General features: G+C 45.6%; 2 protein-coding genes across 6 annotated transcripts in view; one reads left to right on the top strand and one right to left on the bottom strand.

Annotated features, from left to right (window-relative positions):
- SMG7 (SMG7 nonsense mediated mRNA decay factor) overlaps positions 1-5,651 on the top strand; it is an 85,507-nt gene extending 79,856 nt beyond the window's left edge. For all 4 annotated transcript variants that reach the window (XM_055419121.2, XM_055419122.2, XM_055419123.2 and 1 more), the window contains 5 exons: positions 815-895; positions 1,349-1,508; positions 2,158-2,328; positions 2,442-2,587; positions 3,221-5,651. In XM_055419121.2, coding sequence (XP_055275096.1) covers positions 815-895; positions 1,349-1,508; positions 2,158-2,328; positions 2,442-2,587; positions 3,221-3,334 — 672 coding nt within the window. In that variant the 3' untranslated portion in view covers positions 3,335-5,651. The remainder of the gene's footprint in view (positions 1-814; positions 896-1,348; positions 1,509-2,157; positions 2,329-2,441; positions 2,588-3,220) is intronic.
- Positions 5,652-6,639: 988 nt separating this feature from the next.
- NCF2 (neutrophil cytosolic factor 2) overlaps positions 6,640-17,497 on the bottom strand; it is a 33,259-nt gene continuing 22,401 nt past the window's right edge. The window contains exons 10-15 of one of the 2 annotated variants that reach the window (XM_055419124.2): positions 16,462-16,537; positions 14,446-14,471; positions 13,893-14,047; positions 13,669-13,780; positions 9,345-9,522; positions 6,640-7,118 (exon numbers count right to left, since the gene is read on the bottom strand). In XM_055419124.2, the coding sequence (XP_055275099.1) occupies positions 7,006-7,118; positions 9,345-9,522; positions 13,669-13,780; positions 13,893-14,047; positions 14,446-14,471; positions 16,462-16,537 (660 nt within the window). In that variant the 3' untranslated portion in view covers positions 6,640-7,005. The remainder of the gene's footprint in view (positions 7,119-9,344; positions 9,523-13,668; positions 13,781-13,892; positions 14,048-14,445; positions 14,472-16,461; positions 16,538-17,497) is intronic. The other variant, XM_055419125.2, reaches the window with a different exon arrangement.

Here is a 17,497-nt window from a genome sequence, read left to right as displayed (position 1 = left end):
CGTCGGAGATGAACCTAATGGTGAAACAAGGGCGAGGGCGGCCTTTAGTGGGGCTTTGTCATATTAAAAAAAAAAGAAAAACCTTAACGATAGCCCTTCCTATATTTGACATCGTTAATGATGTCATGTGTGTGACAGTGCCTTGCATGTCGCAAGTGTTTAATAAATGCTTTGTTGACCAACAGTTCAGTGACAGTGAGCATCAGAGATTCAGCTTTTTTTTTATTAAACCAATGAGTTTCTTAAGGACCAATAAATGTAAACTTGACTTTAGCAAGTGTTTGAATACATACCACAAATAGAGTTGCTTAGGAACCATGCTAACAAAACTAGTTGTCAAATGGATCTAAAGGCTTTTTTAAAGTCATTAATGTCCGTGTTTTAAAATTCTAGCGAGGGGGGAAAAATTAGGAAGAAAACAGTGCTTGATCAGTTTAGCATCTTGTTTTGAGAGTATTTTAAATGCAGTTAGTGACAAAGGGATTCCTGAGGTTCTTACCTAATGAATACTCAGTACTGCCAGTTTCCAGGGTCCCTGCCAGGATCTCTGTGCTTTTAAAGTTAGAAGTACTGATCAGAAGGGTTCTGTCTGACTCACCTGTGACGACTGGCCCTTAGCGGGACCATGGTATTAATAAAAATTAATCTGAGTTGAATTGATACTTTCTAAGCTTTAATTTGTACAAGAGAGGTAAATACAGGTATTCTTAAATTGTGGTCTTTTATTTTGCTTGTATGGTATCTTAAAATTAGTACTAAGAAAATGGGAAGGCATAATTTAACTATCTTTTGTTTTCCCTCTGGGACTGTGAAGAAGTCCTTACTGGAGAAGCCCTCAGAGCTCATGTCACATTCATCCTCTTTTCTGTCCCTCACCGGATTCTCCCTCAATCAGGTGCGTAAACAGTGAGGCATCCTGCTGTGGGCTAGCATTTTCTTTCCCAGTCTATCTCAATACACCTGTTTTTCTCTTTCCTTTCTCTTTCATATATTGGTATTTTCTGGGTATCTGATTTTACCCATTCCAACTCCCCCCCCTCTTTAATTAGGGTATACTGGAGACTTTTGTAAGTTTGAATTGTTTAACTTCTCATTAATAATAAAATCTTTGGGCTGTCTTGTTCAGCCAAGTAAATTATTCATACTTTTTAACCTGGGTGGTTTACATAGAGCAGGATAAAGGGTGGGGGAAAGTAAAAAGCAAATGGATAAAAACAGGAAAACTGAAAGAAATGGAAGTAAAAGCCTTCAAAAGTTTGTCTTCAGATCTGTCAGGCACCCACGTGCGTGAACGTGCATTTTCTTTCGCTGGAGTGCGTCTGTTAACTTGGCGGTCACTGTCTTTCAGGAACGATACCCAAATAACAGTGTGTTCAATGAGGTATACGGGAAAAACCTGACAACTGGCTCCAAAACAGAGCTTAATCCCTCAGTGGCTCCCCAGGAAACATCGTTGTACTCCCTTTTTGAAGGGACTCCATGGTCTCCATCTCTTCCTGCCAGTTCAGGTATTGACTAGTCTTTAAATTATAGACTTTGTATTGTTACCTGTACACTCAAAAGAGAGTGTGGTTTGGTAATTTCATGTATTTGGTGGTTTTTGTCTGTTACTACGGTTTTTGTGGTTGGTTGTATTTGTTTTTAAAGTAACTTCTGAAGGAAAACGGGGTGTAAAAAAGCCTGGTGAGCTGGTTCACATAATAAATGCCATTTAAAAAAGCTGTTTTACATTCTCAGTAATGATCTCAGTTGTAAGGGAGAAAAATGTGAGTTTCATCTTAAGGTTTGCAGCTGTTTTTTAGTTTTATTTGTAGATACTCATTCTTTGCAGGAAAATTCTTAAGGTTAGGCAATTTTGCTCTGATAGAGAAGACAAGTATATACTTATCTGAAACAGGCACACCAGAACAATGCATACATTTGACAAAACTGTCTACATTTTTATTTTTAAGGTAAGGAGTGTGCCTTAGACATGTACAGTAAGACAGACTAGTACATCTGGCAGGGTCTCTCTGGGGGCCTTTATTTTGCCTTTCTCCTGAAACCCTGTGGTTATTTTTGAGAGAATTTAACTGATCAGATCTACCGGAAACTTTCATTCTTGGTATGTTTATGAAACATCTCTATTTAATGTCCTGCGTTGCTGTTATTCAATAGATCATTCAACACCAGCCAGCCAGTCTCCTCATTCCTCCAACCCAAGCAGCCTGCCAAGCTCCCCTCCAACACACAACCACAATTCTGTCCCATTCTCCAATTTTGGACCCATTGGGACTCCAGATAACAGGGACAGGAGAACTGCAGACCGGTGGAAAACTGATAAGCCAGGTGAGAGCCAGTCTTCGTTGCTTAGCAGAAGTGAACTAACTTACTCTGTCCTTCCTGGACCTTCGGCAGTGATAGAACATCTTCTTGAATTATTCTTTTCTCTTCATTCCTAGCCATGGGTGGGTTTGGCATTGATTATCTCTCAGCAACATCATCCTCTGAGAGCAGTTGGCATCAGGCCAGCACGCCAAGTGGCTCCTGGACAGGCCATGGCCCATCCATGGAGGATTCCTCTGCTGTCCTCATGGAAAGCCTAAAGGTGAGTGGATCAGGAACAAGAACAAGAACCATAAGAGATGTCTCTGCTTTCATTCACATAAATAGCTCGTCTTATTCCTAAGGCCCTTAGGATTGTTTGATTCGTACTGTATATCTGGCAAAGTCTTAGAAGCATGGTCTGCACTATAAGATTCTTTAAAGGGATTTTCTTTTTAATTTTTGAATTCACTAGTGATAAACCAGTATCCTTGGGGGAACACACATGAAGGTTTTAGTTGGATTCTAAGATTAAGAAAATTCTGACTCATCTTGAAATATTTTCTTTACTCCTTTTCTGAACAAGTAAAAGAAGGATATCTAATTTCATAAATGTTTTGCCTGCCTAAAACCTTTCTAGGCAGTGTCTGTTCTCAAATGGAGTTGAGTTTTAGTAAAAAGACTTTATAGAAAACATACTTTCACCTTTTCTGGTTTAAAATGATCTTAATGAGAACTAACTAACCAGTCTTGAAGTACCTGGTCTTACAGCAACTCCTTGTAATAGCTGGATTTTTTCAGGGTTTGGGGATCTTGGGACATACATGCCTTTATGTTTAGCTGGGATTGAAAATCAAATCCCTTTCAGACAACCAGGCATTTGACCTCTGGTGACAAGCTCTGGGCTGTTTTTCAGTCTATCTGGTCCAGTTCCATGATGCATCCTGGACCTTCCGCTTTGGAGCAGCTGTTAATGCAGCAGAAGCAGAAACAGCAGCGGGGACAAGGCACCATGAACCCTCCACACTGAGGCCAGAGTGGCAACCCTGGGAATGAAGGCTCCATAAACCATGGCATGCTGGGTTTGCAGGACTGACCCACACAGTCCCCTGCAGGTGGCAGCCCTCTTTTCTGTGTCTCGCTGTTGAGAGGGTGTAAGTATTCCACCAGCCCGCTGAGTGTGCACGAAATGTCCGCAGTGCAACAAAAAGAAAAAACCATCAGGAACTCTCCGTCCCCCCGGGGCCTTCCGGAGGGAGAGAGGAACTGCTGTTTGTCTCCCTCAGGTGCCTGACGCCACCGCCGCTCACGTTCTCCATCGTGCATGTCCCCAGCCACGTGGGAAGTGAAAGCTGAGAAGGGAGGGCAGATGGGAGAAGCCAATGGGAACTTCTCAGTCCTTTTTTTTTCCTCTTTGGGGAATAAAATAGGAACCCATTAATGATTGCTTTGCTGACTGAGAATGTAGTTGAAATTACTCCTGAACATCTTTTATTATCGTTATTACTCTCAGTAGTAAGATATCACACTGAATTCTTCCATACACAGATGTGCTTCTTCTAGTCAGTGTGTAGCAAGGAAAAGCCCCGTGCGCTGCTCCTGTGAGAGGCCAGTGGCGACAGGATGGGGAAACCGACCTCTTGAGCCCATGGAAATGGTCCATAGGGCGAGGGCGCGGCCTCCACTTGGACTCGGAAGGCTCTGGGGGGCCCTCCTCCAGCCTGGAGACCCCAGCCGGAAACGCCCCTCATTCTGTAGGTGCTCGAGCCCCAGCGGAGGACGCCGCGTGGCTGGTGGTGCTGGGCTGGACTAGCCGAGGACTGCCGTAGGGCTCTAGAGGAACGTGTGTGGCTTGCGTGGCTGTCCATTTCACGGTGGTGTCACAGGCAGTCCCTCAGCAGGCAGGCTAGTCCACTTGTGGCCTGTCACAGTTTCATAGGTAGAAGCTTTCAGTGTGGTTCCTTTTTGTTCGGTTGGTTTTCGTGCCCCCATCCTACTTCCCACCCACCTCCTCCTGTCCCTGCCTCCACCCCCTGTCCATCCTGTGCTGTGTGCTGTAATCGTTTTTATTCCTAATGTGTACAACATCTCGCCAAGAAGCAGCAGCATGGGGGCCAGCAGTTGGGGCCCAAAAGACAGTCTGAAGAGGAAGGAAGTAGCGGCGTGTGCATGGCCCGCTGAGCGGCCAGGTCCCTGCCTGGCAGTGGTCTCCCAGCCTCCACTTTCAGAGTGAAATTCAAGGCGACACGGACACGTGTGCATCAGGCACAGAAGGAAAACACAACGGAGTCCATTCTGGAAAAGGCGGAAGAAAGGAAAAGAAACTTTTTATCTGATATTTATTAGAAGGAAAGAGGACTGAAGATTTTTCTTGTGTAGAAACAGAAGGACAGCATTTCTGATAGTCATTTCCTGGAAAAGTAATATTTTAAGGGGAAATTATGGAAACAATCTAAATGTCCAATTGCTGTGCTAGTGGTAGGGTTTGTTTTCTGGGAGGGCTCTGCTTCGCGCGCGTGTGTGTGTGAGAGTGTTCGTGTGTGTGCACACTGGCCCGTCTGCTCCCTGGAGGGGAGGGATGGTGTGTGTGAGTGTGTGGAGCTAGTGCGGGACTCAAGAGCTGGAAAACAGCTACAGAGCAAAGCACATCCAGGAGCCCTGGTCGTCACTGGAGTCTGGGCAACCCCAGCAATGAAAGGGGGTGAGAGATTCATGCTCATTGCTCTTCCGAGAGAGTGGCTGAAGTCCCGAATGCTTACGTTATTGCTCTTTTAGTTTGACATGGTGTTTGGGGTTTTTTGTTTTTGTTGGTTTTTTTCTTTTGAAAGGTCTGAAAGGGTGAAGTCCCCCCGCCCGCCAATGGCAATATGAAACCCTCTGTGCTTCTCCCCAGCCCCTCCTCCCTGCCCACTGTGCTCCCACCCCCTCCCTCCCGAGCCTCCTTCCCTGCTGCCTTTACCCACTGTGTGTGTCTGAGCTCTGCATTCAGGCAGCTGCAACATTCCAGTGTTTGAACTGTCACCGACTCTTGCACCCTCGACACGCCCACCAGGCTCGCCGTCTCGCTCCCACCGTGCCCATGTCCCATCTGCAGCCCCATTTCTGCATGAGAATTTGGTGTTTGGAATGTTTTTTTGACTCTTGGGGCGGGGTTCCTCGCCTTATCGTCCTCAGTGTGGAGTAATGAGGAGGGAAAGGAGAATCTTCATCAGAAACTGGTTCTGTGTAGCAGACTTTCTTTTGTGTTTCTTTTTGTTTTTGTTTATTTGTTTTGGTCTGTCTGTGCAAGACCTGCAGCTGCTGAAATCAGCTTTGCCTTTAATTAAACCATGTTCTCTCCAACCAGATCTGTGTAGATTGTTTCTTTCCTATCCTGAAAGAAAATCCAACTTAACAAATTTAAACTACTCACAAGTCATCTAGGGGAATGAAAGAAGGTCAAAAATCGAATATGCTTCAGGGTTATTTTTGTTTTTAGTAATATTTCAAACCGATGTGCAGGATTACAAAAAGAGATGGGTTCTAATAAAGAATGGCTTATGCAAAGGAGTTAGCAACTCAGCATTTTTATCCTTACTGTCAGCCTTAATAAGGCAACTCAGAGACCAGGTATCCTGTTGGCCCAGTAAACTCAACTCAGTGTGGTGAGCAGCAGCAGAATTTGGTGTTCTTTGCTCTGGGGTTGTATTTCTTCAAGTTGTGTCCCCTGATTTCCAGCAGCAACCTGCCGGCCTTCGCTGTGTGCGGGAGCCAGCACCGCACCTCAGCTGTGTGTGTGCACACACACACCAGCTGTGTTTTCACACTGATGTTGATTCAGTCCACAGTTTGTCTCCTAAATGTGCTTTTCATGAGCACCTACACACTTGAAAAATTATTAACAGAATATTCCACACAAGGAAGGGGAATTGAGGCCAGGCCTTTCGAATTTATGGAAACTCACCCAAGTTAATCCTGAAAAACAAATGTCGCCTGGTAGGACAGTACTAACCGACTGGCTTCCTGAGCATGGCCGCTTTCCATCTCAGGTGTTAGTGGCACATGCTCACTGTTGAACTCTAACAGATGTCCTCTCTGAGAAGAAGTCAAGGGATGTAGTCCCAGTATTTTAATTTTCTGTGAAATTAAAAGCTATATTCCGGGGGAACATAACTCAGTCTAGGTTCTGTGTAAGCAGTGACGCTTCTAATCCCCAAAATGTTAGTTTCGTGCGTGTAGGCGTGCATGTTCACGTCTTCTGAATTACCTTTAGCTCTCTCAGTCCCTGGGAGTGTGTGGTAGTAGTGGTGTAGGTGGGGGTGTTTATACTTAGGTCTTGGGCCTGCACTCTGGGTGTCTTGTTTTTGTAAGTTTTTTATTGAGGTATCATATACATAGAGAGAAGTGTCCCAATAGTAAATATACAGTTCGGTGAACTTTCACAAACCGAACACATGTGGGCAGCCCGCACTCCAAGCAAGAAACAAGAGTATCTGCATCCTAGAAGGCCCCCTTATTCTAGACATTTCCGACCACTACCCCTCCCTATCTTCAAGGTAATCATTGTAAGTTCTCACATCATCATCTAATAGGTTCAGTTTTAACAGAAGAGTAGATGAATTAATACTTCCAGAGGTGTCTCTCGAATGTACAGCAGAGGCGTGCCAAATCTTGTAAATGATAGTACTTCCCTTTCTTCAGCGTTGTAGGTTGTGAAACATCCTAGACTCCTCTGGGCGTGCTTTCCAAGTCTGTAGTTGCATGTTGTTCAACAAAAGCTTTGGGGAAAATGCCAACTTTCCCTTTGCACTCCCCTTCCAGCCAGTCTTCATTCACTGATAAAAGGAAAAGTATACGTTGACTTCTAAAATGAGTATAGGAGAATTTCTTCACCCCCAGTTGTGCTGACAGGGAAAAGTCAGCGTTGGAAAAGTGACTAGTAAGAGCGAACATAGGAGCTATCTCATTATTGGTTTCTGTGTTTTAGACACAGAGAAGTAAAAGGCAGAAAAATTAGAGTCTTCAAAAAGTTACCAAAGTGAAAGATACTGAACAGTGAGTCTTTATGTATGAGGTGATTTTTCTTTTTTAGCATAGAGTTTTAGCTCTGTTGGGAACCTTTGTTTTGATTACAGGACAGGAATATGCCATTGGTTAAATAGATAATGATTGTTCACTAGTGAATGATCAAAAAATTCAGAATTGGAGCTAATGATGGGTTCATTCCATGTCTGTAATATACAAGGATTTTCATAGCACCTATTTAAGAGACTTTATGTGCATAGACGTCATAACTCAGTTACAGATAATATTCCCATTTTAAATTTTCTGTGGTTAAAAGCTACATTCCAGGGGAATGTAACTCAGTCTAGGTTCTGAGAAGACACGAGAGATTAATAGCTTATTCAGGGTCATTCTATCAATAAATGTCAGACACCTTAGGTAGCTATGACCTATTCTAGAGCCCATCCAACAGACCGTAGAAGCTGTTCAGATCAGAGGCTCATCTTTGGATGTAACATGTCTCCATCAGACGTAACAGCAGCACCGTGTGGTACTTGGATCCTGTCCCTAGAAACTGCGTTAGTGTGGAGTGTGGCTGGGCATCCGAGTTCACCCAAGGGAACTCTAATTGCAGACTGTTGTCTTGATTCTTCCTTCTATGACACAAGTATCAGCATTTGTTGTGCTGGATCCTGGGAGCTTGTTAGAAATGCCAAACTCAGGTCCCAAACCTGATTCGGAATCCATTTTAACAAGTTCCCCAGATGGTTCACATTTAAAATCTGAGAAACTTTTGGAATAAAACTATCTCATAATTGTTGAATACAACTAACTGAACAACCGCTCAGCCTGACACAGTGTTTATGCTGAATTCTATTTCCCTATGTGTTATAAAAGTTTCAAAATCTTACATAGATACTTCCTGAATTAAACCAACTTAGACTTCTATACAAATCCCAGTAGATAGTACACCACCTTTTCTGCATATCTATCCAGAAGACTTTTCAGAGCATTTGTTCATCTTTATCTCATCCCCACCCCTGAAAAAAAAATTTAGCCAGTTGCTTGGTACTGACACTTAAAAAATGGTATGGGGAGTTAAAGCCAACTCTTACAACTGAGTTTCCATTCTCCCTTTTAGAATATACGCATTGACCATGCACCCTGTTTGTTTTTCATTTCTTATTTTGTTGCTACAGTCTGGTATGCTCACTCTTCACCCCCATTAACTTTAAAATCTCTCCCTCTCATTTCTTAATCTGTTAAGTTTCTGTTCTAATTGATAATGATGTTCTGTTTCCACTGTTTTGCATTGCTAATGTACAAGATTTCGGCCATGTGAATGAAACTTTTGATGTGACTCTCGTTACCAGGTAAAGAAATGAAGAGTGTCAAACCATGAGTTATTAATAGAATGCTGCTTCTCAGTATGGTCAGTAGACCAGAATCACCCTGAGGCTTGTTAAAAATGCAAATTAGCAGGCCCCACCCCAGACCTGAATCAGAATCTTTGGAGCTGGGTCAAAGGAATTTAACAAATTACAGAAGATGCATGAGCATACTTAAGTTTGAGAGGCAGTAAATTAGAACCCTCCACTTATTTTAATTTTTACTGTGTTTGATTTATAACAACCTGGGAAGTCACCAGAGAGCAATTCTGAATAGTTGTTTTTTAAGGCAAAATGTATGCCCTTCACTCATCTTCAAAAAGTACATCAACTCAAAGACCTATCGTTTGCAAAGCATCAGTATGACATGGCTCGGTGCAAACCCAAAGTGGTTGAAGCCCCCTTCCAATTCATTAACTCCGGTGTGAGAACCCATGGCTTTCAAAACAGTCTTTAATATGTGATGAAGTCTGCCATTGGTTGCTCCCCAGCCCAGGAGAGCCACAGATGGAAAGGTGAACACACTCAGTTTTGCTCCCTCCCACTAAGAACTGGGAAGGAAATTGAAACCATTGGCTAAAGTTTGTAGCTGGTTGATGTTTTCTTCTCTCTGTTCTTGAATTCATTGCTGCTAACACGTGGTTTCTGCACTCCCCGAGTAGCACTTACCCGCTGACATCACCAGGATTACGTCCCCTTCCAGGAACTCCAGGTCTTCTGGCTGAGTGGCCTCGTAGCTGAAGAGAGCTACCACTCTGCTCCCCTCCATAAGCTCAGGCTCTGTTGTCTGGTTGTCAGCATCAGATTCTTTGCTTTCTTCGGGCCCGTCTGGAAAGCCCTGGTCACCCTGAAAGAGTAAAGGGCCTGTTAGTTTTCCTAACTTCCTGCCATGAACACTGAAGGAGTCAATCAGCAAAATGTCAGTGTGGCACCTGGGGTGTAAACTCGAAGCCAAGTCTGTGACAAGTGCCAAGCCCAGACCTGGTGTGCGCTTTATGAGCACAGGACGGTTGGGGAAGTGAGACTAAAAGGTCTACAGGACCGTAGATCACCTTAAAATCCTACTGAAACCTTAGGTTAATCCCGAAAAAGGCAGGTACGATTGTTCATTTTTCTCAGATGGAGAAACCGGTTGAATCACAAGTAAGGAAAAGAACCCAAAGTCAAACCTAACTCCCAGATCCAACACCCTTTCCCCAGCACCCATGACACTGGGCACCTGGTTATAGAAAGGCAGACTTGTCTGTGCCATCCCAAATCTGTTAACCAGGAACTCCCTGTGGGAGTTAACAATCATTAACAAAAACAACAAAAAATAATTTAAAACAACAAAACCTTAGCAGTGAAGTAATGCCGAAGCTGAAGCCCCAATACTTGGGCCATCTGATACGAAGAGCTGACTCATTGGGAAAGACCCTGATCCTGGGAAAGATTGAAGGCAACAGGAGAAGGGGGCAGCAGAGGATGAGATCGTTGGATAGCATTGCCAATGCAATGGACATGAATCTGAGCAAACTCCAGGAGATGGAAAAGGACAGGGAAGCCCGGTGTGCTGCAGTCCATTGGGTCGCAGAGTCGAACACGACTGAACAACAAATTCACATTTAGAGCTGAACTAATAGGAATCCTTTCAAGACAGAACTGAAGGGATTAGTCCAAAAACAGATTATTGGAAAACCTAGAGTGACCTTTCACACTTTCAAGGAATACCTTGCATGGACACTCACTCACCCCTAGGGTTCTGGACCTTTCAGCCAGTTCAGTTCAGTCGCTCAGTCATGTCCGACTCTGCAGCCCCATGAACCGCAGCACGCCAGGCCTCCCTGTCCATCACCAACTCCCAGAGTCCACCCAAACCCATGTCCGTTGAGTCAGTGATGCCATCCAAACATCTCATCCTCTGTTGTCCCCTCCTCCTGCCCAGCATCAGGGTCTTTTCAGATGAGTCAGCTCTTTGCATCAGGGGGCCAAAGTATTGGAGTTTCAGCTTCAACATCAGTCCCTCCAATGAACACCCAGGACTGATCTCCTTTAGAATGGACTGGTTGGATCTCCTTGCAGTCCAAGGGACTCTCAAGAGTCTTCTCCAACACCACAGTTCAAAAGCACTTCTTCGGCACTCAGCCTTTTTTATAGTCCAACTCTCACATCCATACATGACCACTGGAAAAACCATAGCCTTGACTAGACGGACCTTTGCTGGTGCCAGAGGCACCTGGAAGTCTCAGCTCCAGTGGCTCCACTTCCTGAAACAATTTTCTGAACTCTTAACCACTAAGTTTACTACAGGGCCTTCCTCCAGATTTATCCTCTTTAGTTCTTCCCCTCCCATTTTTTTTCCCCCCGTCAAACATTGTCTTTGATTTGAGTGCAAAGGAGACCCTTCCCTAACTGAGCAGTAACCCCTACCCAGCTGTGGGGATAAGGGTTTGGAGAAAGGACTCACTGGGCCCACGGCCTACATGTCTGGAATAGCTTTCCTTCTGTGGTCATTTCTATGGTCTCAAAAGTCCACTTGTGGCTGAAAACTAGTAGCTGACCAAGGATTCCCTTAGGAGCTATACAATTTTATAACCCCTAGGCAGATGACACTGCAGATGCAACTGTTGACAAAGGCTAACGCGGGAGACAGGTGAGAAGAGGAAGAACTGAAGTGTTAACGGGACCCCACTGGACAGCTTTGGGCAGTGGGGACTGCAGACCCGTGGTCTCTGTGTCAGGACTCCCCAGCCTCCCGACGTAAACAGAGGAATCCCACCAGCCAGCCTTGCTGATTTCCCTGCCTTGCTCATGTGCCCCTTAAGTTACCAATCTAGAGCAAGACCTCACTCTCTCCTTCCCTGCTCGCAATATCAACCTCGCACAGCAGTGTCCAAGGCTCCCCCTGTCTGGCCCTGTGGCCTTGCCAACACTGTTCCCACCACTGTCCCTGTCCAATAACACTGAGCCCCTCTCCCCACTGTGCTTGCGGTCTTCTGTCTTCTTCTCTCCATCTATATAATACATCTCCTCCTCCACCCTGTTAATTACTACACACCATCTTTAGGCTAAACGTCAAGACAATTTCAGCATCATTTTCTCTAGGAAGACTTGTCCCAGTTCCCTCCAGCATTTTTGGGTGATATACCCTCCCGATGTTATGTAAATGCTTACATAACAGAGGAAAGCATTTGTGTGTCTCCATCAGTTTACTTCACACACGCTTTGTAGTCATCTGCTTGCTCTTCCCCTCATGAAAAAAGGCCTCTGTGTCTTACTAGCTTTTATATCTCCAGTACCTATTAGAGAGCAGTAAGTGCCCAGCAAATATTTGTTGAAGAATTAATGTCGCTAGATAAACGCGGGAAACAACCCAAATGTACACCAACAGCTGAATGAATATGGCAGTTGTGGTATTCATACAATGGAATACCATTTAGCATTCAAAAGAAATGGACTATTAAAACACAAGAATATATATACTGTACAATCCACTTAATTTGAAATGACATAAAAGACAAAAAACTTTGTTGACAGAAAGCAGATGGATGATTTTCAAGGACCATTGTTGGGAGAGAAAATTAACATCTACAGAAAAAAGAAATGGCAACCTTTCCTAGGGAGACTAAAGGACAAAGCCCAAGAGTCTAACGTGTAGCTGCTACTTCTAGCCTCGAACTTGGCTCCTGACTCCCTTCATTCTTACTGGAAAGTCAGCTAACTCTTCTAGACCCCAGGGCCTATAGATAACCTGCCCTTTTACTGTCAGTACATTGACGTGTTCAAGAGCAGCAGTCCCTAGCCTTTTTTGGCACCAGGAACCAGTTTCACGGAAGACAGTTTTAACATAGACCTGGGGTTCGGATGTTTTCAGGATGATCATTGTAAGGAGCACACAACCTAGTTCCTTCACATGCACAGTTTACAGAAGGGTTTGAGCTCCTTTGAGAATCTAATGCCACTGCTTATCTGATAGGAGGTAGAGCTCAGGTGGGCTTCCCTGATCGCTCAGTTGATAAAGAATCTGCTTGTAATGCAGGAGACCACGGTTCGATTCCTGGGCCTGGAAGATCCACTGGAGAAGGGATAGGCTACCCACTCCAGTATTCTTGGGGTTCCCTGATGGCTCAGCTGGTAAAGAATCTGTCCACAATGCGGGAGACCTGGTTTCGATCCCTGAGTTGGGATGATCCCCTGGAGAAGATCCCACTGCAGCATTCTGGCCTGAAGAATTCCATGAACTGTAGAGTCCATGGGTCTCAAAGAGTTGGACACGACTGAGCGACTTTGTCACTTTCAGAGCTCAGGTAGTAATGCAAGTGATGGGGAACACCTGTAAACATAGATGAAGCTTCACTTGCTAATGGGCCTCTCACCTCCTGCTGTGCAGCCTGCCTCCTAACAGGGGATGGGAGCCCTGTTCAAGAATATAGGCAGGCTCTGAGTAACGCTGGTCAGGTGGACCTTGCTTTGCCTTGTTATCTACATTATAAAACAGGATCACAATACGTACCTCACAGAGTTATGGAGGCTGTAAGAATTAATACACAGCATGCACTTAGCACAGTGTCTGGCACACAGAAAGTTCTCAGTAGGGGTTTGCTGTTAGTAGAAGGTCGTTATCCAAGTCATCTTCATGAAATAAATGCTCGCTATTTTTTTTTCACTCCCAAATGTCCTTCCCCACGGAAACTTAAGATGAAGAATGGCCGTGAATTCAGTCTCAAGCTGCGACTTCATTCTAACCTTGCTTGATCGAGCCTAAACCTCAGGTGTGGCAGCAGATGGAAGGGACCTGAAGCTTTCTGTGGGCCCCTGGGCCTGCTCTGCTCTTGTGGGAAAACCTCTCCCGGCCGCACCCCGGCTGAGGGTGCCAGAGCTGCGGCTTGTTTACCTGCCATGTTCCCAACATTACACCTAAGGCTAGGCACCCAGCAGGCGCTGGGTGAATGCTCAACTGCTGTGGCGGGAGTGGCCCGTAGAAATCCAGCCTTAGATGCCCTTGGGCACTCACCACGGTGTTCTCACACCACAGCGTCAGGCAGTAGTTTTTCACCTGGGCCCAGGCATCCTTCATGCTGAATTCTGAAAGGGGCACCAGCTCATTGCTGTCCCGAGGACGGTAGCTGGGTAGAAGTAATGAGGGAGAAGCAAGTCAGAGCACAGCAGGGCGGGCCCATCCTCTGGCCCGCAGCGGGCTCCCGGCGGCTCCCCCACGTCTCCCTGTGTGCAGCTCACCTCAGCTTGGTGTGTTCCGGCAGGAGATCCAGTTTCTTAGCCACCATGTCCCGGACCTGGCTGTAGGGGAGCCTGAACTGCGTCTCCATGACCACCGTGTACTTGTAATGTACCTTGAGTGTGTAGGACCTGGGGACACTGAGCTTGCTGTCCTGCTGGGAGAGCCAGCAGAGGGAATCTGTGAGCGCCTGAGGCTTCCTCTGAGCCACATGCTGGATCCCAGGGAGTAAGTACCTCGTGGCGGGGAAAGGCCCAGAAGTGCCTGGTTTCACACTAACATGAGAGGGCCTTCAGAGTCCTGTCCTCCAGCTCGACTCATGCTTGGATAAACATTCCTATGGGTGATACCTGGCCCACCAGCCATGGGCCAGCAGGCAGTGTGTGCATGGAAGAGGGATAGATTGTCAAATGGGGGGCGGGTATCAACTGGTCTACCCCTTCCTTTGGGGCTCTTCCTACAATCCAAGGAGACCGCCCGTAGAAATGGTTAGGTGGGCCACCTAAGCTCTTCCTTTCTCTACCACTTGAAATAGTACAAGGAAAAAAACATTACCTTGGGCTCTTCTTTTCCTTTCTGACCTAAATGGAGGTGAGAGTAAACCAAAGGAAGATGATGAGTGAGCGTTTTCGGCCAGCCCCTGCCATACACAAGACGACACTGCTTAGAGCCAGGCGCCCAACTCCATATGCTCTAACCTGTGCGGTGGTTATTAACCTTAATAAACTGTGGGGGAAATCACTGGGTAGATGTGAAGGGCAAAGCCATGAACACACAAATGAACCTGGTCTCTGCTCCTAGGGAGCATACAGGTAATCATCAAAGGACCATCACATCCACACCAGCCGTGGAGCTAGGGAGAGACCCCAAAGGACAGTTAATAGAAGTTCTGCTGCTGTAGTGGTATCATGCAAGATTCCCAAAGGTCAGTTAAAGCAGTGGGCTCCATCGAAACAAAATCAGGGAGTGTGAGATGAGCCAGGGGCCCCAAGAAGAAATAACTGCTAATTTTTATTTGTCCTTTATATTTTATATGTTTTCTAATGTATAAAATATATTAATATAACAGTACATATATAATTTATGGGGTTTCCCCAGTGGTTCAGATGGTAAAGAATCTGCCTGCAATGCAGGAGATCTAAGTTCAATCCTATGGTTAGGACTGCTTGGGAAGATGAGATCTTCCCAACCCAAGAAGGGAATGGCTACCCACTCCAGTATTCTTGCCTGGAGAATCCCATGAACACAGGAGCCTGGTGGGCTACAGTCCATGGGATTGCAAAGAGTCAAACATGACTGAGTGACTAAACACATATAATTTATATAAGAAAGTATATATAACGCTATTCACCATGGAAACAGCAGTGCATGCTCAAAAAAGACCACTGATCTCAAACCCAGCTGATCATTAGAATCTCTTGGGATTTTTTTTTTTTTTTCTAGAAAAACAGGTTTCTAAGCCTGATTCCAGTCCTAAAAAATCAGAATCAAATGCCTTTGATTCTACATTCTTAAAATCTTCCTAGGTTAATATGTGATCCTTGATGGGCCCCTAGACAGAAAATATAAATTAAAGAAAACTGTCAAGGATGTTGGCGGATAATAGAAATTTGAATATGAAATATATGATCTATATTATCTAATAATATTAACACTATCCTAGATATAACAATTATATTGTGCTTATGCAGAAGAGCATTCTTGTTCTTAGGAGACAGATGCTGAAGTGTAGGGTGAAGTGTCATGAGTCTGTAACTTAGTTTCAAGTGGTTCAACAACTAGAAAAAAAAAATTATATTAACAAGAGAAGCAGCCCAAGTACATGGTGCAAAATGATAACAATTACTGAATTTAAGTGAAAGATATTCCTGTATTCATATTGTACCATACGTTCAACCTTTCTGTAGGTTTGATATTTTCAAAGTAAAAATAGGGGTGGGGAGCATCCCAAGTGATTCTGATGATCAGGTGGGCATGACAGTCATTGATCTAGGATCTGGACAAACCACCTATTCAATGCCTCTCTACCAAGCACTTACTCAGGATCTGCTTAACCTGCATTAGTGACCAAAAGTCCATGACTTCCCAGGACAGCCATCTCCACATATCAGGAGAGTCTCCCTTTTCATGTCTGCCCCTTGGTTCTTTGTCCATCCTCCAGGGCTCTGCAGAGTTTCTTTTCTAGATAGAGCTCCTCAGTCGTTTGAAAAGAACCACTCCACCATGCTCTGAGGTCAACAGGTGCAATTACTTGAACCTTTCCTCCTGGGATAAGGTCCCACTACTTAATGACTGATTGAGTTGGGATGCTCAGAGCCTGCCAGAAAGCAGCTGCCTTTGCCCAAGCTCCATGAATGTTCTGGAGCAGGCAGGCAGGAAGGATTTCTGTTTTCCTGTGTTTGGGGTAGGTGAGTGACATCGGGGGGGGGGGGGGGGCTATGAGGCCCCGTGATCATAAACTGGGAGAACAAGAAACCAGATTCCGTCAGGCTGGGAGAGCAACCCTCCGTGGGGAGGCAGCCTGGAGCACTCCTGCACCCAATCCCGGGATGGTCCTCCAGAGACACTAACCTGGTGACAACTGGGGTCTTCCTGGAGCACTGGAACTCGGGGGAGCTGGGATATCAGACTCCGGGGAGGTTTCTTCCTAGAGGGGACAGGAGGAGAGGGTGAGAACCTTCATGCAGACACAGTTCTTAGGCAGGGGCAGGAGTGGGGGAGATCCTGCAGACCACCATGGAAGGGAGCCAGATGCAAATGACTTCCTACAAGTTGGAGTGGTGATGACATTTAGTGGAGACTAAGGGCTGGGAATGATTGAAGGCAGGAGGAGAAGGGGACGACAGAGGATGAGATGGTTGGATGGCATCACCGACTCAATGCATATGAGTTTGAGTAAACTCCAGGAGTTCATGATGGACAGGGAAGCCTGGCGTACCACAGTCCACAGGGTTGCAAAGAGTCAGACATGACTGAGCGACTGAACTGAACTGAAGGAAAGTGTTGATTCAATGGGAGACAGAGTGGGCCTGGTGAAAACAATCACAGTAGAAATAATAATGAGAAAATAAGAATCCTAACCCCCCAGCTACAAAGCCCTTGCTGCCTAATCACCCCAAATGCCACACTGGAAACCCACCGGAGGCAGGGTAGGACCCTTGTCTAAGCTCACTCTCTCACTCTACACCTTGCCCCTTCAAAAGAAGCATGCCACTTCTCATCTCCATGGCATTTAGAACTTTTCCAGTCATCTGGACACCGTGACTCTGACCAGGGAGGGCCAACCGCGCAGAGGACAACTGGTTGCACAGTGTGGAGAGACGGGACCTATTGCCATCGGGCATCTGCACAGGTCCGACGAAGACCACTCCCCAGGCCTGGCAGAAGGGCAGGTCATCGAGACGGGGTGGGTGGGTGGGGGTGGCAGCAGCATCAGAAGCAGTGGCTGGCAAGGTCTGCTCTGATTCAGTGCTCTAAAGCAGATTTCCTATGGTGAATGGATTTCACCAGCCAGCATGTTGTTCTTCCAGGTGAAGAAGACATCCTGGGAAGACCTAAGTCGTCACATGCTGTAGCTGTCGTCAGGTCACCCCTGACCAGGAGGAAT

The sequence above is a fragment of the Moschus berezovskii genome, chromosome 17, assembly GCF_049115385.1.
Source record: "Moschus berezovskii isolate FMDL1 chromosome 17, NW_MosBer_1.0, whole genome shotgun sequence".
Lineage (NCBI taxonomy): Eukaryota > Metazoa > Chordata > Mammalia > Artiodactyla > Moschidae > Moschus > Moschus berezovskii.
Note: the sequence above shows the minus strand (reverse complement) of the source record. Positions and strands in the feature narration are given on the sequence as shown.